The following is a 22,846-nucleotide window of genomic DNA, read 5'->3' on the forward strand; positions in this document are numbered from 1 at the left end:
TCTGCCCTATAATGGAATATTGTTCTCACAGTGTTGGAAACACTGTGAGAACAATATTCTACCTTTTACCCTTCCAGTAGAATGTCTGTGAATGTTTCCTGCAACAAGATTTCTCCTGTCAGCATGTGAATACTTAAGATCAATTTTCCTTTTTAGAACTATATTATTCTTTCACAGGTAAGTAGCTAATCACACTATAGTTATGATTATTCTATTACAATAAATTTTACATAAAAAAGCTGGCATAATTTTTCCACACTGAATCATTTAGATTATAATACTTTTTCAAGTTTGGACAATCCTAACATTAACTACATTGTATCGGTCCTTGAGGCTATTGCAGACATTCTCTCAGATATACCAGACAAGATGTGCTTGCTACTCAGAGTCTAAAACGCTTATGGAACTGATATTCGGGTGACATTCAAGTCAAGTGTACCTAATTTAGGCGAAGTTCAAACTCTCTGTGACAGCTAGTAATCCGGGGTATAACCCCCATGTGCAAGCGCACTGTGGGTAACCACCCAGGTGTGAACCAATGTAAGCAGGGGTCGAGGTGTGGCGCCCAAACCACATGGAGGAATGCTGCCCTCTGTGTTACCAGGCAATACTAGGTGGTAGATGACTCTCATCAACTGGTGCAATACCACTACTTTGCTTATTGGCGGCTGGAAGTGGTGGAACCCATGTTTAGTCTCCAGAACAAAGTTCCAGTCAACTCTCCCCCATCTATTCCATCATGCAGTATGATTGATGTCCTTTGAGGTTATGATGAACACCTTGGTGAGATCCAAACTTCCAATTCGAGGGTACAGCTCTAAAACGGTGTTCGCAGGCCAGTCGCTAGTTAGTACACCAGACTGAACCTATTGGTAACTCTCTAGGAGGCTTCCGCATCAGTTAGTGTATAATCTTGCTACCTCTACTCTGTCAGGTAGTGACTGGAGGGAGTCCAAGTAGTGAGTATGCGGGGGGGGGGCATTGTCGAGGCCACGTTATTTGATGGATCTGGGTATATTCTTACCATGTGTACGCCATATACAAAAATTTCATTACTTCATACAGCATATCCTCCCACTTTTTCTTACACCATGAATTGTCAAACTAATAGAGCAAGCTTATCTGTGAAAAGATCTAAACCTCCCAAACACTTCCTATTTCATTTCACAAATATACCTTGTCTCACTTCTAATCTCAACTATGTTCATTTCCACTTCCAGTCTGCCAAGCCCCATGTACTTTTTCTAACAGAATCTCAGTTATCGGTAGATTCAACCACTACACATTTCAGTTGCCCAAATTATTTGCTGTATGATTACTTTTGCCTCAAAGGCAGTACTTGAGTATATGTCCGTTCCGATATTCGCTGTCAGAGACTTGGTAATTTGGAATCTCCTCTTTTTGATCTTCTCTGTCTTAAAATCTCTTTACCTCATTGTGTCAAATTCATCTGTTGTTTCTACAGTTCTTCCAACTCCACTAATCACTGGGAATTCTTCGACTTCCTCTATTTGCAACTTGACTTTCTCCAGTCCAACTTTCCTAACAGCGAGGTAATTTTCCTTGGCGATTTTAATGTTCACAACTCCAGCTAGCTTTCATTTTCTAGTCACACTGACCAGCTGGTCGTGATGCTGAGGCTTTTGCAATTACCAGTGACCTCGCAGAGATTGTTCATTTATCTACCAGAATACCGGACAATCCTAACCATACAGCCAACATGCTCGATCTTTTTCTCACAAACAACCCTTCGAGTCCATTAGGCACCTCAGACCAGAACTTGGTGATTGTCTCTTCTGCAACGGAGCCTTTATCTCATGGCTATTCCCAACCTAGTGTTGTTTGGCATTACAAGAATGCATAATGGGATAACCTGCAAGATTTCTTTTCCTAGTTCGGATTACTGTTTCAAAACTTCTGAGGTCAATGTTTGCTCAGATAGTCTCAGTGAAATTATTCTTGTAGGAATGGAATCCTTTATTCCATACTACTCCACTTTAAAATCTCGTTCCTTTATCTAAATCTTGGTTTCCAATAAATGTGCCAAGGCTGTTCAAGAGAAAAACGTTGCATATCGTAATCGGCTTGTTTCCAATTCTTCAGTTTCATTTTCTCACTGCACCACAGCTCGCAACAATTGTAAAGCAGCTACTGTTCAGTCCAAACTAGATTTCGAACAGGCTAAGAGTAGAAAACTTGCTTCTTGCCCTAATGGTAGCCGAGCATTCTGGTCTCGTGCCAAAGCTATTGGCTTCAACTTTTGCCCATCTCTGCTCCAACCTCTGTCAAATCCAGATGGTTCTATTGTCACTTCAGCCAAGAATAAAGCTGATCTGCTAGCATCCCATTTTTCTTCCAACTCATGTATTAGTCTTGGTAAAACCTCTCCTACCATTCCCAGCACACTCCATTCAATGCCTCCTGTGTTGTTCCGTCATAAGGATGTCAGAAGGATTTTGACAAATCTTGATGCTAAGAAAGCTCCAGGTCCTGATGGTATATCTCCACTTGTTCTCAAAACCTGCACTCCTGAACTTAGTCCTGTTCTTTGCCGCCTTTTTCCACTTTTTTATTCCAAAGGTGTTTTTCCTTTTACTTGGAAATTTGCTCATATCCAGCCAGTTCCCAAAAAGATGACAAATCCCTCCCATCCTATTATTGTCCCATTGCAATTACTTCTACTCTTTCTAAGGTAAAGTAATGGAGAAATCAATTAGCCGCCAACTCTTAAACTATCTAGAAACCTTCCATCTGATCAACGATCTCCAGTATGGATTCTGCCAGTGTCGATCCACAGGTGATGTTATGTTACTTATTTATGGACAGATTCAATGGAAAGTGTGGTGAAACACAAGTAGTTGCTCTTGACATTTCAAAGGCTTTCGGTCGTGTTTGGCATAAAGGTCTTTTAAACAAACTTCCATCTTATGGTTTGCCAACTGTTTTTTGTAATTGGTTATCCAGTTTTCTGTCTGCCCACTCACTGAGGGTGATGGTAGATGGCTCTATCTTCTAACTTATCCACTAATGCTGGTGTTCCCCAAGGTTCAGTTCTTTCCCCACTCTTTTCCTCTTGTATATTAATGACCTTCTTCTGTTGACTGGAAATCCTATCCATAGTTTTGTTGATGATAGCATATTGTATTCCACTTTCCAGTTTGAGAAACCTTGTCCTGCTCAATCAGCTTCAACTTCTCGAATATCTGCTACCAATTCCTTAAATGCCGATCTCCAGGTAATTCTCCAGTGGGGCAAAGATAACTTAGTTGATTTCAACCCTTCTAAAACTCGGTCTTGTATTATATCTCGCTAAAAGGATTCTTCTGCTCCTATGCTATCTTTGGTGACACTCCAATTTCTAAGCAAAATGATATATCTCTTTTGGGGATTACCCTGACTTGTAATCTCTCTTGGCACAAGCACATTACAAATATTGCTTCCCGTGCATCTAAAAAACTTGGTTTTCTCTTTTGCTCTCGCTGTGACTTTTCTTCCAAACAGCTGCTCACTCTGTATAAATAGCAAATCCGCCCTACCATGGAATATTGTTTCCACATCTGGGGCAGTGGCCCCCCAAATCCTCTCTCAGGATTCTAGATTCCATTCAGAAGAGGGCAGTTAAGTTAATTAATGACTCGTCTCTAACAGACTCTCTCTCTCTCTCTCCACTTTCTGTTTCATAGATGTTCTGTTTCTGCTGCATGCCGTTTCTACAGATACTTCCACAGGCACTGTTCTTCTGAATTGGCTTCTATAATTCCTGCTCTCTCTCTCTCTTTCAAAATAGTCTGAACACATGCTGCCATCAGCCAACATCCATTTACTGTCCAATTTCAAACTCACAGAAACAACTTTTCATGTTCCTCATTTATTCATTCAACTGCTGTTTTCCGGAACAACCTTCCTGTATACATATTTCCATGGAAATTAGTCTACAGAAGTGTTCAAGTCTAATGTCTTCTCGATCTCTAGCCCATGCACGGTATTAAGTACAGTACTATAGGTTCTAATACCTCGTGTTTGGGATTTGCGTAAAAAAAAAAAGAAAAAAAAAAAAATACGGTAAAAGCTTCATTATCTGGAATCGGTAGGTAACAGATTCTTCAAGGTATCTGATTACTATATGCATAAGTTTTAACAGTCATTTTCAAAGGACATCGAAATATTTGCAAATAAACATATGATAACAAGTTTTCAAGCATATACAGTGGCAGCTATTTTCTGTTTGCCACACGTGTTCAAACTGCTTTGAAAGAAAGAGTATGAATTATAGAAGCCAAATTTGAACAACAGTGCCCACAGAAATATCTATAGAAAAGGCATGTAGCAAAAAGAGAACATCTGTGAGACAGAGTGGAGAGACTCTGTTACAGATGAGTCATTAATTAATCTAACTGCTCTCTTTTGAATGGAATCTATAAGCTTGAGATTTGGGGTCAACAATATTCCATGGTAGGGCAGATTTGCGATTTGTACAGAGTGAACAGCTGTTTGGAAGAAAAGTAATTCTGAGAGTGAAAGAGAAAACCCAGATTATTTAAGATGTACAGGAAGCAATATTTGTGATGTGCTTATGCCAAGAGAGGTTAGAAGTCAGGGTAATCCCCAAAAGAGATATAAGATCATGTCTAGAAATTGGAGTGTCACTGAAGATAAGCAAAGGAGAAGACGATTCCTTTTTTGCGAGAATATAAGACAAGACTGAAATCAACTAAGTTATCTTTGCCCCACTGGAGACTGGCATTAATGAATCGGTAGTGGATATTCAAGAAGGTGAAGCTGTTTAAGTAGGATAAAGTTTCTCAAACTGGAAGGTGGAGTGCAATGTGCTATCATCAGCAAAACTATGGATAGGATTTCCAGTCAATGGAAGAAGGTCATTAATATACAAGAGTTAGAGAGTGGGAGAAAGAACTGAACCTCAGGGAACACCAGCATTAGTGATGAAGTAAGAAGACAGAGTCAGCTACCATCACCTGCAGTGAGTGGTTAGAGAAAAAACTGGATACACAATTACAAAAAACAGTTGGCAAATCATAAGATGGAGGCTTATTGAGAAGACCTTTATGCCAAGCGTGATCAAAAACCTTTAAAATATCAAGAGCAACTGCTTGAGTTTTACCAAACTTTTCTATTCAATTTGTCCATAGATGAGTAAAAAGCCAGATTATCATCAGTGGATCGACACTCACGGAATCCAGACTGGCAATCGTTGATCAGATGGATTGTTTCTAGATAGTTTTGAGAGTTGGCGATTAATTGATTTCTCCATTAGTTTAGAAAGAGTAGAAGTAATTGCAATGAGAAGATCATTGGATCGGAGGGATTTGTCACCAAGATCATTAATACATGAGTTGGAAGGAAAATAGGATGCTAGCAGTTAAGCTTTATCCTTGGCTGAAGTGGCAATAGAACAATCTGATTTTGGCAGATGTGGGAACAGAGATGGGCAAAAGATGTGGCAAATAGCTTTGGCAAGAGGCCAGAATGCTTGGCTACCATTTGGACAAGAATTAAGGTTTCAACTCTTAGCCTGTTGAAAATCAAGTTTGCACTGATTAGAGGACCACCCACCTTTATCATGTACTTAGAAGGTTCATTTGTGAGAAAAAGATCAAGCATGTTGGTTGTGTGGTTAGGATTGTCTGGTATTCTGGTAGGTAAATGAACAATCTGTGCATGGCATTAGCATGTGGAAAAGCTTCAGCATCTCAACCAGCTGACTCCGTGTGACTAGAAAATGGACGCCAGCTGGAGTTGTGAATATTAAAATCACCAAGGAAAATTACCTCACTGTTAGAAAAGTTGGACTGGAGAAAGTCAAGTTTTTAAGAGAGGAAGTCAAAGAGTTCCAAGTGATTAGTGGAGTTGGAGAACGATAGAGGCAATAAATGAATTTGACAGAATGTGGTAGAAAGATTTTAAGCCAGAGAAGATTCCAAATGATTAAGTCTCTGACAGGGAATATTAGAAAGGACATATGCACAAGTACCACCTTTGAAGTGAAGCAGTTATACAGCGAATAATTCAGACAACTGAAATGAGTGGATGAATCAGCCGATAACTGGGATTTTGTTAGAAAAAGTACATAGGGTTTGGCAGACTGTAAGTTGAAATGGACATCACTGAGACCACTTATTTTTGTGAAATGACTGAGGAAGTGTTTGGGGGATTTAGATCTTTTCACAGATAAGTTTGCTTTATCAGATTGATAATTCATGGTGTACACAATAGTAAGAAAAAGTGTGTGGTGGGTAATGCTGAATGAAGTAATGAAAAGCTTTGGATGTAGCACACACATGGTAAGAATATACTCAGATCCTTGACGTAACATGGCCTCGACAATGCCCCCCACATACACACTAATTGGACTTCTTCCAGAGTAGAAGCAACAAGATTAATACACTAGTTGATCTGGAAGCCTCCTAGAGAGTTACCAATAGGTTCGGTCCAGTGAAATAACTAGTGGGAAACCTGTTAATACCATTTTAGAGCTGTATCAGGAAGATTGGATCTTAAGATGATGTCCATCATAACCTCAAAAGACATCAATCATACTGCATGACGGAAGAGGTAGGGGAAGGTTTACCGGAGTTTGGCCTGGAGACTAAACATGGGATCCACCACTTCAAGCCTCCAATAAGCAAAGTGGTGGTATTGCACTGGTTGATGAGTCGTGTACCACCTAGTATTCCCTGGTAACACAAAGGGGCAGCATTCCTCCGTGTGGTGTGGGCGCCACACCTTGACCCCCGCTTACATTGGTTCGCACCTGGGTGGTCAAACCAATGTGCTAGGCGTTGTATTCAGGACTTCCTCATGGGGGTTATACCCAGGGTTACTAACAGTTGCATCATCGTGAAGATGCAAGCAGAGGATTTGGCTGTCACAGACTGACCGGACTTTGCTGAATTCGGGTGACACTTGACTTGAGTGTCACCTGAATATCAGTTCCATCAATGTTTTAGACTCCCAGGTAGCAAGCAAAGCCTGGCATATCTAAGAGAACTTTGGCTGTACTACTCAGACTTTGGTCCTTGAGGGTGTCTGCGACACCTTCAAGGACCAAAATCCGAGTAGTACAGATTAAAGCACCCAATAAACTATTTTTGTTATCCATATGGTATAAGAGCAGCTAATTTCAAAAATTAATATCAGCTGATTGTGAATTTTTGCAGGTAACTGAATGTAGTGCTATAATGGGAGGATAGGATAAGTGTCACTGAGCTTTCCATATGTCTAGATATCGGATAAATGGACTTTTATTGTGTTATGCTACATGTCTAATATCATATATGATAACATTTTTAATTTTAATTCTTTTACTTTTAAATGGAAAAATGTTAAGTACAAAATCTGGATGCATGCAAACATCACTGAAACATAATATCTATTCTCAAAAAAAAAGTTGTTATAAAAATATAACTTTTAAAATAAGAAAAAAAAATTACAATTACCTCTTCTGTATTATACATGCCCATTGTTACCCCACCCATATCTCTGAATTCATACACCTCAGTTCTCTCTGGTGCACCTCCATCAGCAGGAGTGAAAACGAGCTCTATTTTCCCGGGCTTGCTAATTACAATATCTGTAGCTTTGTACTAAAGAGAAAATGCACAAAATCAACTGGTATCAGAATGAATAGTGCTTATTAAAGCAGATGACTATATATAAACTACAGACATATATACAGTAATCACATGGCAAATAAAACAAGCTAGGCAATGTATTATGCACTGCATTATATTTTAGGTGTGTTTCAAAGGGGTTGTGAATGGTATGCCAAATCTCTGACATTGAGATGATGGGGAGTGAGGAGGGAGGAGAGAAGTAGCGAAGGGAATCCTGCAACTTTTCTCTTTTGTAAAAATACAATTTTACATTATTTTGTAATGAAAAAATGAATTTCATTAATTTACATATAAATACATATTATTTATTACAAAAAAAAAAAAAAAAAATTAATACCAGGATTTGTTTTTGCAATAATTATTTATTTTTACAGGTTTCTTTCTGCTTCAGTACCCCATCAACACTACTTACAACACTGTAGTACACGAAACAGTGTAACCTCGATATACTGCAGTTTCGGATAGACTGTGGGTATGTGTTCAAGTCCCGAAGATAATCTAAAAACTATACCTTATGCCAAAATACTAATTTTTCAACAGAAAAACTTCCATGCCTCTTACTGGAACTAGCTATTGAAGAGGGTTCCAAAGTATGGGGCACCCACCCTTACTTCCTTCCCCCCATGGTGGGGTGCAAACGAAAATGCATTTATCTGTATGTTCCATGTAATTTACTGTATGGTCTGCTTACAATTCAAACATTCAACGTAAAGAAGGCAGACACAGTGAGGGAAGTATAATTATGTAAAGCTCGGAAACTACTGAGCTAATGTATTCTCTACCTGTGGTCTATTCAGTTATTATCCAAGAGTAATTATTGTAGATGCACAGTTTCTCTTCTGCCTTCCTTAACTGGAGATGTAATAAAAAGAGGAATGGATTTAGGATATTAGGGATCCTAAGGTGCAAAGCCAATAGGTGAGTCACTACAGGTATCTTCTCAAGAGATATCCCTACTAGTGCCTCATGCACTTGTACATGAATCTGCTTCTGAATACAAAAAATACATCAATGAAAACACTAACTGCACATGGGATACTTGCAAAAGTAAATTATAATGTAGATGTTAATGTGGTTGCCCCTGGCATTGATGTTACATTGTAGTAGTGCTGTATAAATATTAAACAGATTTGTAAATTATACCTTCTTAAAAAACACCATACTATATTATTGCCTCAAAACGGAAAGGAAGTTTTAATTTTTCTTTATCACTCTATGACCTGTAGAAATGAAGACAAAATTGGGAGAGGTGGCAAACTCAGATACAAGTTATGAAATTTAGTGCAAAGATCTTTTAGAAAATTCTAAATAAGTTCTGAAAAAGATTGGAGGTCTGTCCAAATTTATAGCAACATATCTGTATGATGGAACTGGAGGGAATTATGTATATCAAGAATTGTACCTCCTTGGACCAACAGAACCTGCTAAACACCTGTGTGCCAATCTGACTTTTCCTTATTGTGTAATGCCCAAACATCTAAAAACATACTTCATTTATATACATCGATGAGCCAAAACATTATGACCACCTACCTAATATGATGTTGGTCCTCCACGTGCAGCCAAAACAGCTCATACCCAGCGAGGCATGAATGCAAAAAAAGATTTCTAAATGTGTCTTGTGGTATCTGGCACCAACACGTAACCAGCAGGTCCTTTAACTCCTGTAAGGTCCATGGTTGAGACACCGCAGATCAGAGTTGCTGTTCCAACACAAACCACAGATGCTCGATGGGATTGATGTCTGGGGAATTTGGAGGCCAGGGCAATACCTGGAAGTCTTCCTCATGTTCCACGAACCAGTCTCGAACAATCCGGCGGTGTGGCATGGTGCATTATCCTGCTGAAAGATGGCACTGCCAAAGGGGAAGACCATTGCCATGAAATGGTGTACCTGGTCAGCAATGATGTTTAGGTAGGTGGTAAACGCCAGAGTGTCCGGCACATGGATGACTGGACCCAGGGTATCCTAGCAGAACATTGCCCAAAGCATGACACTGCTGCCACCGGCTTGGTTTCATCCCACGGTGCATCCAGGCGCCATCACTTCCCCAGGTAAATGATGCACACATACCCGGCTGTCCACATGGTGCAACAGGAAATTCATCAGACTAGACGATCTTCTTGCAATCACTCAAGGTCCAGTTTCGATGCTCGTGTGCCCACTCTAAGTGCTGTCGCCAGTGAACCACGGTTAGCATGGGCACTCGGAGTGGCCTGTGGCTACGCAGCTCCATTTTCAGCAGAGTTTGATGTACTGTGTTGTTGTTGTTGTTGTTATTATTTGGTTTTTAGGAGCATTAGCAACTAAGGCCATATTGCTCCATAATATGCGGTGGTCATTCCCCGACCTTTCCGCATCCTCCGTATTTGGTGGTGACGGGCTCGAACCCCGGTCTAATCAAGAAGCGTGTGCTACACACTGCTGCTCCTTCCTACCTGGCTATGGAGGCGCCGTACTGTGTTGTGACACGTTACTCTCGTCACCAGCATTCCAATTACCAGCGAGTTGTGCCACAGTTGCCACATACCATCCGGGAGAGCCTTTGCTCACCTCGAGCATCAATGAGCCGTGGTCGTCCAACACCTCGCCGGCGGTTCATGATCCCCCCTCCCCCGACCACTTTTGGTAGATACTAATTGCGGCTAACCGCGAGCACCCCACCAGCCGTGCCGTTTCGGATATGCTCTGACCCAGTCATCTGGCCATTACAATTTGGCCTTTGCCAAATTCACTTAAGTCGGCTGCCTTTCCTATCTGAAGAACAAGAGTAACACTGATTAACGGAGATAAGTATCAGGCGTTTTTTATATCGTGTCCCGACCTTCGCAGTAGTTCACCTGCAGTTGCTTCGATTTGATTAACGACTCATGGTCATAATGTTTTGGCTCATCAGTGTATAGAGAACTAGAAATTTTATGGAAGGGGAAGGAGAAGCAGAAAATTTGTCTACTAGGAATTCAGATGTTACATGCAGACAGATGGTGTGTAACACCAACTCCTAGTTGAGGTATTATACCCCATTTTATGCACAACTAGGAGTTGAGGTGGTACATGCAGACAGATAGTGCTCTTCATGGGCTAATGTCCATGAAGCAAATTGCCCATTAATAACCACTCCTGTCGTCTCCCACTCAACCATCCCTTTACCCAGAGCCAGTAGCACTGCACTCCTATGTGCTGCTAGTAAGCAAAATATAATATGCCACCCTAAATGTTGAATACTGATAAGTGTTAACCAATCAGAAAACAATATTTAAAAAAATGTTGGCACCCTCTTCAACTGCCGCCCGTAAGCGACGCTTATCTCGCCTACCCACTGGCGGCGGCCCTGTCCAGAGCAGTCTTTTATGTGCAACAGTATCAAAAGCTTTCCTGAAATCCAAATATATATCAAATTATCTTTTCATTCAGTTCCTTCGTTACTGCATTATAATATCTAATCAGATTGGTCATACGAGATCACCCCCTTAACAAATCCATGCTGTGACTGCAGTGTATAAACACATTCCTCTCTAGATGATCCTGCATTATTTCTTTAATCAGACACTCCATTATTTTACTCGGAACGAAAGTTAAGCAAATAAGTCTGCAATTTCTCATCACCCATTGATCCCCTTTTGTAAAATGGGGATACATTTGCATATCTTCAGCTCATAGGGATTTCTCCTGAATCCAAAAGATGTTCTCATAATTATGGCTAAGCATTTGCTTACTTACTCTGCTGCCTCCCTTAATATAATTGTATAGATCCCATCCACCCCAGAACATTTTTTATGGTGAGCTTCAACAATCCCTCTTCCACTCTCCTCTCAGTTATCACAAAACCATTTAGCTTCCTTTTAGATTCTGATGAACTTTTGGAATCCCCCCCCACAATAAAGAACTTCTCATGCATGAATGTAGATGCAGAATACCTATTCAGTTTGTCAGCAACCTGGGCAGGATCTAAGTGAACCAATGTGATTCAACCCCTTCTTTCTACTGTTAATATAAGTAAAGAAGTCTTTGTTGCATTTCTTGGCATTCTTTGCCAGAGCCTCTCATAATCAGCCTTAGCTTGCCTAACTTCCTTTGCGACTTGATTACAGACTAGTTTATATTTACATAGGCTCCTGTATCACCATATATCTGGTGTCTGTGCAACACTATCACGAATAATTATATCAAAGTTTAACGAGATATTTTTAGAAAGACATTTAGAGAGCATGCCATACACTGTTAAAGATGAAATCATTAATATTTAAAAGTTATGACAATTGATGGGGAAATCAAACGTTGGCTCTCTATGGGTCTTCTTTAATGGATTTTAGGGTGGATCAAAAACATTTGAAAACTTACAACTCAGTTATGTGATAAGGATTATACATTTAAGCAAAAGTGCTGGCAGAAAACTCAGATATCTGGTGCAGGTATGGAACACTAAAGGCAGAAAGAGCTTGTTCAAAATAAGGTTATAATTCTAGGCGATTCAATTGTTAAGAGAAATTGAAATTTTTTTTTTTTAACAAGGATGTGAAAAAGTATCAGGCTGTGTTTGCAATGAGCAAAAGTTACGAAAACATATGTGTCATCTTTTAAGGGTATAAAGTGATATTTTTATACAGGCATTTACTAATGACACAAAAAAAGCAACATTGGCCCTCAGTGAGTCTTCTTTAATGGAGTTTAGAGTGGATTAAAAATATTTGAAAACTTACAACTAATTTAGTTACAATATGCGATAAGGATTATACATCTAAGCAAAAGTGCTGGGGACACACTCACAAGCATCTAGCTGCAGGTATGGAACACTAAAGGTAGAAAGAGCCTTTTCCAAATGAGGCTATAATTCTAGGTGATTCAATTGTTACAGAAGTGGAAAATATGTTGTTTAACAAGGATTGGTGAAAAAGCATTAGGCTGTGTTTACCATTAGCAAAATTTAACAGAAACATATAATAATTCTCTCTTTTAATGGTATAAAAGGGATATTATTATGAGGGTGGTTCAATAAAGAATCGCCCTAACCTAGCTGCAGAGGTGATAGCCTGTTAATCTTGGCACAGGTTTTAGTCCTTCTCTACACAGCCACCGGGCAGATTTACACACTGTTCCCATTGATGGATGAGGCTACGAATACCGTTTTTGTAGAAGCGAGGTTGGTCTTTGAACCATGACTCCGTTGCAGAAATGAGTGTCTCGTCATCGGGGAAGTGAGTCCCCCGAAGAAATTATTTGAGGGAAGAAGAAGTCCGCTGGGGCAGTAGTTCATATCCACAAGTGGCCGCTTGTGTTGTTGCACAAGCGACCGCTTGTTGCAATTTCAGAAGTGTTAACTGGAGCATTGTCTTGAAGCATTCTCACTTAAATTGCATTCTTAATCTCTCTATTTCTTATTTAGCCTCATTATTTCTGCATTAAATAACAAAACTTTCTCAATAACAGAAAAATCAAAACAATGACACCTTGAATCCCGAAGGTGCAGTTATTCTGAAAGTCTACTGTATCAATATTACAATTACATTCAAAATTGTAACCCTTTCTATTTTTTGTTCCACCAACAGCATGGTCTGATGATGGGTATCGGTAAGAGTAAGATACCTGAAACATTACCTTAATGTATAGTAGTTTAGGCGAATAGCTTAATAAACTATATTATTAATTTCATGTGGTATAAGAGTGGTATTAATTATAGTAATAAACATAAGTTATTTTTTCCCCATATTTTTCTTTTCATAAACCTTGAGAATTGGTGGCTATGAATATACCAATATGTTCTTCTTTGTATATTCATAGCTACCAATAAATGATACACTTGTGTGTGTGTATGAGAGAGAGAGAGAGAGAGAGAGAGAGAGAGAGAGAGAGAGGGGGGGGGGGCTATTCAGCAATACAGAACACACAAATTTAATAGCAAGATGGATCGTCCCTGCCCCTGGGCAAAGAATGCTAAAAAATTTTCATTATCCAAAAATGTTAAAATATTATCTTGATTTCAGACATTATCAATTCAGTGGATCCGAGTCAATAAAAATACCTGGATGCAGTTTATAAAAAGAGTTAACGGAAAAACACTTGTATGAAAGGTAAGTTGACAGTAGGAGTAATTAAAGTATGGTGTTATAAAATACGAAACATTTAAAAATACTTGCATTATTGTAAAAGTGATATACATTATCTTAGATATTTGACAAAGTATTAATTACAATTGTAGATAAATAATAAAATAATAATAAAAAACCTAAATAACTAAAATGTGTGTGTGTGTGCACGTATAAAATGTCTAACTATAATGTACCTTCACTAATTCAACAGCACTTTTAGCAATACAAGTAACAGTTCACTATTTAGCTTACCTGATCACCATGAGCATGTCTTCCTATCACAATTGGTTTTGTCCATCCTGGAACTAAGCGTGGAATATTTTTGCATATTATTGGCTCTCTGAAAACTGTTCCACCAAGGATATTTCTGATTGTTCCATTTGGGCTGGGCCACATTTTTTTCAGTTTGAATTCTAAATGGGTTAAAGGTAACATACAATTAATAACAACAAAATGAATTTAAAATGAAGAATAAATGTAAAGTCTATATTTGTGTAATTACTAATACAGTTGATTCCAGTTATTTTGGACACATCGGGACTAGTGAATTTTGGCCCGATGTGCCCTAATTATGCGAAGTTTCACGTAAATAGTTAAAAATACAATGGACCCCCCCCACTTTACAATTGGTTCACTGTACAATCAAACCACATTAGGGACTCACCATAGTAAAGTACCATTCACTATACAATGCGTGGTAAGCGCAGGTCATTGTGATCACGTTTGTGAATTGAATTTTAATTCTATTAAACAGCGATTCTAATTAGTGAAATTAGGGAATACAGCCACAGGCTATAAAAGTAAAGATATATTAAGCACAAATTTATCCTTTATTACCTTACCAATTAAAAAATTAAATGATATGTGAAAATCGGAATAATTAATACGTACTATAATATGTACATACTAACTAGTTGACATTTCTCTTCACTGACATTTGTGGGCGGGGGCTAAAATTTAAAACAGTAAAAAGATAAGCAATCAATAACCAAGAACACGGCACACACAAATTGCAAGTAACACAATACAAGTTACAAGCTTTAAAAATAGGAATGAAGAGAAGATTCTGAAAATTAAATTTTTTATATGATTGAAGATTTCATGGAAGTGTAAACACATTTCACCATAATAATCCACAGATTTCCAGTTGTCGGTACCATCGCAAGTTCAATAAGATCGAGTTTACTATCCATTTATGATAGATTGCACTAACAGAAAAGCCCAATAAACAGGTGACCGCTAATTGTTTTTATTGTTTTATGGTTGCGATCTCCAGGAATCTGACCGAACCACGAGGTACGGTCGGAGACAATCGTAGGGTATTCTCCAGTGCTGCAGTCTCCTGCCCCAATTAAACAGCATGTTGTCCCAATTAAAGCAAAGTAAACCCTAACTGTTTTCTTGATTGAGGTCTGTCTTTAAGATTTGTTCCAAATAACCGGAATCCACTGTATTAGATTATCATATTTCTTGGAAAGTGAGAAGCTTAAGGTTATGAAAAATTTAAGATAATGAAAGATAATGAAAAATTTTCAGAAATAATTGTACACCTGACAAATTTTCTCAACAGTGCAGACAGACGGCCAAGCAACACATGGCATTTTATTGATGATGTATTTTGCTAATAGCAACAAAGGTTCCCTGTTCCATTAGTATTAATAAAGGAAAATTGATACCAGAGAGCTAGGCTTAAAAAAGTGACCTACTTTGATTCAGATATCTGGTGCAACCCTTCCTTAAATTTACATATCATAAGAGAGACCATTTCCCTGGAAAATGTTGCCTAAAATTGCCCGGTATCTTATTGTCTAAAGCAGTGACAGCTTTATTTTGTGTGTGTGTGTGTGTGTGTGTGTGTGTGTGTGTGTGTGTGTGTGTGTGTGTGTGTGTGTGTGTGTGCATAAGTGCATGTGTGTGTGGACAATAACAAGATGTTGTTGTTATTTGGTTTTTAGGAGCATTAGCAACTATGGCCATTTTGCTCTGGGATATGCGGTGGTCATTTTCTGACCTTTCTGCATCCTCCGTATTTGGTGGTGACGGGCTTGAACCCCGGTCTAATCAAGAAGCGTGTGCTACGCACTGCTGCTCCTTCCCACCTGGCTACGGAGGCGCCACAATAACAAGAGAGGTTTACTGTTCCATCAGTATTAATAAAGGTAAATTGATATGAGAAAGCCAGGCTTAAAAAGTCACCTAGGAAAAGCAATAAGTGCACTTACTTTTATTACGATTGGAATTCATTTTCTGGTTCTTTTCAATCAATGTTGGTATCAGAGTCAGTTTAACCACGATTTTTTTCACATGATTATAGCATTTTTTCCATTGTGCTATGCTATATACATTGTGAACACTGAATTTTTCTCATTGAGACAGTCATGGGCATTTTTGCCAGCTGTCCTTTAATACAAGTTAATGTATGCAGTGCTTTATATTTCAGGCGTGTCCACAAATGGTAATAATTTATGATTTATAACAAAATTAGAATACCTGTGATGAATATTTCACCAAAACTATTTCAGAGAAGTAAAGATTAATATCAAAGTAATTATGAAAAGCTCCCTTTGCTGCTAGCTAAGGTGTCAATTGGATAGACAGGTAAAAATGTAATTTGATAATTTTTTACATGTATGATATACAGGCCTTTAAAAAAATTACAATTATTGCACAAAAATTATCTAGACCTGGAAACTGCTAAGTGAAGTTGTTCATGAACAAAAACAGCAACTTTGTTGAAAGTCTGACTCTGAGATTTGTTTATTATAATGATAAAAGTTAAGATATTGTCTTCTCTTCAAAAGTAAATGGCAAGTTAATTTCACTGGAAGCTAAATCAATTCTCAGGATATGAAAACTGGTCAGAAATTTTTTTGGAATTTTATTCCCCCCTCAATTTTACTTATAAATAAAACCCATTACAAAAGGAATAAAGTCAAAAACTTGTTTAGTTTTCATGTATGCGATGACCCCAAAGCTGTTTTCTAAGTTGTCATACAATAGTACTACATCATTCCAAAGGCAAGGGGCAATAACTACTGTTGTTTCGGACAATACAGTAGTTTTGCAATATCGCTCATTCGGACTCAGACCCCATCAGTGACTGGAGGAATTCTTAATGGCCTCTTCGATTGAGGCTGCAGTCAGCTGATCTCAGGCAGAGGCAATGGGGTTCCCCCCTAAGAGCTATTCTGGGTTTTTCAGGGCACACAACATGTAAATTAGCTAGCCCACACTTAGCACCATATGGGTTAACTCTCTGTGCATTATATAAATACTGTGCAGCAACTGCAATAACTAATAGCGTTACAACTTGTGCCCTAGTATACAGCCTGCAAAGATGAAAGGACTAATCAACAAAAAGAAAGGAAAAATGCTTACTAGGACTAAAATGACATAAGAAGTAGTTAAAACAGATATTAGATTAAAGTCTGAGCAAGCTTAAGTAATAGACATTGATGCACACCAAGCATAAATAAGAGTAGGGGAAAGCTTACTATGCAAGTCACAAAGGTCCAAGTTGTTCATGCCAAGTTGGACACTGCAAGATGGCAGACCAAGTGGCAAAGCATATCTTCGGACATGAGCACACAGGCCACTTAGCCATACAAGGAAGAGAAGAAAAATACAATTATATAAATGATAATTAATTGACTTTTTAGGTATTAATTAAGTAATGATACACATAATTGTATATTTGAGTTAATATTACCAGCTGATAAGGTCTAACGTTACACATTCAGCAGAGGTGAACAACAAAACTGAATTTGTAAAACTTTCAACATCGATCCATCTTTCAGCCATGTTTTGGAATGTTTCATTCATGTTTTATAATAATAATTAATGAGTAAACACATTAATTATAATTAATAACTGGTATATACATAACTGATTATTTATCAAGTTATTAATAATAATTGATGGTGGGTTCACCTTGGGTGATCTATTAGATTAAAAATGGTATTAGTAACTGATACTAATACCATTAAGATGAAAATGCAGTCATTTCTAAACTAAGCATAAGCTCAAGCTATGCCAATTCAGGGCCAACAGTATCCCAGACAGTAAAGAGAGAAAAATATAACAGAATTGTGTTCTTTTCTTAAATTAAAAGGTTTTAATTTTGTAATAAAAATTTTTTTTATCCACTAAAGCATTGTGATATAAAAATAAATTAAACTGCAAAAACTTCCTGATTATAGTATCTAGAGGTGAATTTTTATTATTAAAAAAAAAAAAAAAAATCTGTTATCTACGGGAGCTGTTGTTGTTGTTTGGTTTTTAGGAGCATTAGCAACTAAGGCCATATTGCTCCGGAATATGCGGTGGTCATTCCCTGACCTTTCCGCATCCTCCATATTTGGTGGTGACGGGCTCGAACCCTGGTCTAATCAAGAAGCGTGTGGTTCGCACTGCTGCTCCTTCCCACCTGGCTACGGAGGCGCCTACGGGAGCTGAGTATTATTAATAAATTCAGAATTAATGCAAGTGTTGTAGTGCAGCAGGCAGGTGACAAGGCAGTTATCATATATAAAGAGGATGATAATACAATTTAATGGATTTACGCACTGTTATTTGGTTTTTAGGAGCATTAGCAACTAAGGCCATATTGCTCCAGGATATGCGGTGGTCATTCCCTGACCTTTCCGCATCCTCCGTATTTGGTGGTGACGGGCTCGAACCCCGGTCTAATCAAGAAACGTATGTTACGCACTGCTGCTCCTTCCCACCTGGCTACGGAGGCGCCCTAATGGATTTACACAATTTATGTATTCAGAGAATGTTAACACATGAGATCTTTCAATAAGTATCTGGATTATTTTTGCTGTTGAATTGAGACAAAGCACACTACAAAAAAGCAATAAATATATTGCTTTACTGTAGTGTTCTTTGATTCCAGATGGCGCTAGTTTGTTATAGCTGCCTTTTTTTTGTGCTGTGACCCATCCCATAGTGTTAATTTTTTCAGTTTTCACATGGCTACGCGATTGATGTTAATAGTTAAATATATGGAAGTGTGCAGCCCTGATGGTGCTTATATTCCTGTAAGTCGACGGTGAAATGATGTAAGTACTGTTTTGAAATATAAAGGAATGCTCATCCCCAAACTTCTAAGCCTAATTGCTTTGTCCCACATGGTAGCACTAAGCCTAGCATTTTTACTGACAAACCTTGCTGGGCCAGAATCTGCTGCATTGCAAACCATCAATGTACATTGCTCTATGAAAATCTCAAATTCAAATCTACAATCCTAGAGCTGAAGAAGAACCACTGGAATCACTACTTCCAAAGGCCATAATGCTACAGCAATGAACAAATGATCTTGTCGTCTGACTCAACAGCAACTGGCTCCATATACCAAAATCCAGCTTTATGTGCTCAGGAACTATATTGATTGCATCAGCAATGTTAACATCTGCAATATTATGTATTTAGCCACTTCATGTGTCGTTAATTTATTTGTTTTCCTATGAGTTGTACTTTATTCCAAAATTTTGTTCTCATATAATGTAAGCCCTTATAACTATTCCATTAGTTGTCCCTGGGCAAGCTTGTAATGATCAGAGCTAATAAATGGAATTTATTATCATTATTATTAGTCGTGTCTCATCTTTACCTCCATGCGGTAAGCTGTCCACTCATTTGTGGCAGTCTGTTATTGTCAGCTGATAAAAAATACACATTTTCAAGTCTTGTATTTATGTCAGAATTCAAGTAACATTTGTGTTAAATTTTACTTTAAAATTAAAACAACCAAAGCGAAACATTTGAACTTAACATAGTATATCAGAACTTCTCAACAGGGGCAAACATTTCGACTGGCACTGTTGTTTCAGAGAGGGAAGGGAACCTGTAAAGTGATCCGTGATCTGGACAATTCTTAATTTCAACAAATGATGAAATCGTGTTAAGTGTGGATTTTGGGATAAATATGCTCCAGAGGGAGAAATAGATTTACAAAGGATGGTTGCTTCAATACAATAATGCATTGTTATAGTCACTGCTACAAGTGCAGTGTTTTTGGCCAAATATGGAATTAGCTCAAGTCCTGCATTTAGGAGATATGGCTAAAAAAAAAAAAAAAAACACTGAGAAAGGGCACTGATTTTATGATGTACAAACCCGGAAGTGCTTCCAAGGATGAGAAAATCATTGGGCCAAGTGCATTGTCTCAGAAAGACTATTTTGAAGGGGATTAAGTTACCCACCCCAGAAAGGGAACACACACACACACACACACACACACACACACACACACACACACACACACACACACACACACACACACACACACACACACACACACACACACACACAGCTGCAAAAAATAGAAATTAGGAACTTCATGTTTCTTTTCATTTTCTTATCAAAACATCTGAAAGTTAACTTACTCCAGAATTTGATTTGATTGCTTACAATCAAACAATCAAATGATATGTTGGCATTTAGGCACAATAAGCTTACTTCTGTTTCATGTTAATCAATTATTTACAGAGTTTACTGGAATAAGGTGTCTCTGAGTGAATATATTAATGGAATGAGACATAATTAATTTAATTTAATTAATGATGTCTCATGTTCCATGTATAAATTAAATGTTTTGTCTTTCATGGGCAATGTGCCACAGACCGTTTATTTACTAATGGGTATGAGAATATACCCATGCCTATTTCATAATGTAGACTGCTTCAGCACAAATGGCAGCCGATTTGTTAAAATAAGCAGAAATTAGCAAAATTTTAAATCCAGTGATAAGATAGTTTTATTATTTTTTTTTGGGAAACAAAAAACACTGAGTTTTCACAAAAACATAGAGAAACTCTTTATTACCAAATATAGGAGGGCTGTTCAATAAAGAATGACCATAATTTTTCCCCCCACGATGTATCTTTATTAACCGTCTATATTTTGATGGTCCTTTTTAAAGTAGTCCCGTTTGATGAAATGCACTTATGCCAATGTTTCTGCCATTCTTTAAAAATGGTGGAAGCCATTTTTTGACATGCGTTTAAAAATCACATCTGATGTCTTGACGAGTTCTTCTGACGACTGGAAACATTTTCCTTACATAAGATAAGAATAAAAGCCTGACATTAGCAAATAGTGATTGAAATAAACATTTGGAAAAATGAACAAAAGCATTATTGCAATTTCATATTATTTGGTAATATCATACTGAAGTATATATATCTGCTTTCAGAGATCACTTGGTATCATACCTTCAACTCGAGCTTCATCTGGAGTAATTGTAGCACATTTTATACCAACATTATGCTTTTTAATGGCAAAGGCTGCATCTAAAGTAACTTGGTCATCTGTCTGATCTCTGTGAGGAAGACCAAGGTCATAATAAAGACATTCTACTTTTAGATATGGAAACAGCAACTGAAAAAAAAAAAAAAAAAATTAAAGACATAATATATATATCGCTTATTTCATGTACTCTTAAAAGGTAATAATAAATATGCAATTTAGAAAGTATAAAACGGCAGAATAACTTACTAAAATAATTATAATTTAAAGATTAACCCCTTCCTGGAACATTTTTTCCCCGGAAAATGTGCTGTAATGGATCGATTTTTTTTATTTTACAGATTAAAAGTATGCATCATGCGAATACTCACTGTATAGTTTTTTGTATTTTTTATTAATTTTTTCGTAGAAAATACATGGGAGTAATTAACCCATTTGGGCTATCCCAAGTTATCTCATGTACGCCAAAAGGTGTGCAAATGATACAGATTTTTTTTTAATAAATTAGCGCTTGAGCTAAAAGAAAGCCACAGAAAAAAATCTTCATTACTCATTATATAAATAAATTTTAAAAATCAAGTGAAACGCACAAGCAGTAACCTCCTGCCACACGGCCGCCACAAGTGGACAGGCGAGGTAAGCGTCGCTTACGGGCTGCAGTTCAAGAGGGCGGCGAAATATTTTTTGATATTGTTTTTGTAGATTTTTTTCGTGGGTTCAGTATTCTGCATTTAGAATGGAAAATTATATTTTGCTTACTGGCAGCACAGGAACGCATGCTACTGTTCTATTGCTGTACAATATAAGTAAAACTAAAGCCCGTCGTTTTCTGCCAGGGGCAAGAAAATATTGAGAAAACTTGGGATTTACCTGCCAAATGCAAAATTAGCCAGATAAATTCCAGAGAAAATACGTTTCAGTCCTAAATTTGGAGGTATTATTGTTTGCTTTGGGTATTATTGTATCCCAAGATATTTCGTGTAGTTCCAAATAACTTTTAAAACTAAAAACGAGATATCTCAGGATAATCCATGAAGCAGTTAAATATCAAGTTAGAAAATATTCTTAATTTAAACATCTTCCAGTTCTTTTTCTTTCAGTTTCACGAATACCAGTCCACATAAGTAAACTTAGAAGCTGAGAATTCAATGAAAACTGATAAGCTATGTAGCAGAAGCAAAACGTTTCTTTCCCTATTCTATTTTTAAATTGTATGCAAGCTAAGAGTTACTCTATATGCAAAGTAGACTACTTTGTTACTTTCAGTCATCCTCACACCATATCGTAACGTTTCTTAATGGGGGGGTTGTAAAACATCCAAGGGGAAGGGGGTGCACAGTATTCTTACAAAATTTCAGAGCAAGAATATTTTATAATGCACCAAAACATTGTACTGTAAAAGTTCTAACAACAAAAACTGTGAATTGCATGTCACCAACATGCTACCTATTGAATCATTAATGTATTTGCTACCTACTGAATCATTAATGTATTTATCACTTAATAATATTATGAGAACTTTTTCTAGAAGCTGAATGCTTGAATATTCTGATGCAGCTACCTGGATGATAGGTTCAAAGTCTTAAGAACTCACTGTGCAATACATACAGTTGGACCTTTATATAAGAAATCGATTGTTTGTTTGAAAAAATTCGTTACACAGAATTTTGTTATAAAAAATATTACCTTTTCAGCAATGAAAACCACTGTAGTATTTTTCATTGTTGAAAAGGTCATACTGCTCAACATTGAGAAACATAGTAAAAGATGGGAAATAAATCAGAAATAAGTGCGGATAAATAAATTTTCTAACATTTTAAAACAATTAATTTATTAATACACACATATTAAGAAATGACTATGTACATGATGTG

The 22,846-nt window shown here is 37.5% G+C and overlaps 1 protein-coding gene across 1 annotated transcript in view; it reads right to left on the reverse strand.

The window, feature by feature from the left end:
• Positions 1 to 22,846, reverse strand: part of LOC150085479 (isocitrate dehydrogenase [NADP], mitochondrial-like) — a 153,196-nt gene that overhangs the window by 80,349 nt on the left and 50,001 nt on the right. Inside the window, exons 3-5 of the mRNA XM_090374064.1 lie at positions 20,939 to 21,104; positions 13,974 to 14,134; positions 7,458 to 7,604 (exon numbers count right to left, since the gene is read on the reverse strand). Of these exons, the coding sequence (XP_090230190.1) occupies positions 7,458 to 7,604; positions 13,974 to 14,134; positions 20,939 to 21,104 (474 nt within the window). The remainder of the gene's footprint in view (positions 1 to 7,457; positions 7,605 to 13,973; positions 14,135 to 20,938; positions 21,105 to 22,846) is intronic.

The sequence above is a fragment of the Mastigoproctus giganteus genome, chromosome 5 (genome assembly GCF_048544385.1).
Source record: "Mastigoproctus giganteus isolate SK-2022 chromosome 5, ASM4854438v1, whole genome shotgun sequence".
Classification (NCBI taxonomy): domain Eukaryota; kingdom Metazoa; phylum Arthropoda; class Arachnida; order Uropygi; family Thelyphonidae; genus Mastigoproctus; species Mastigoproctus giganteus.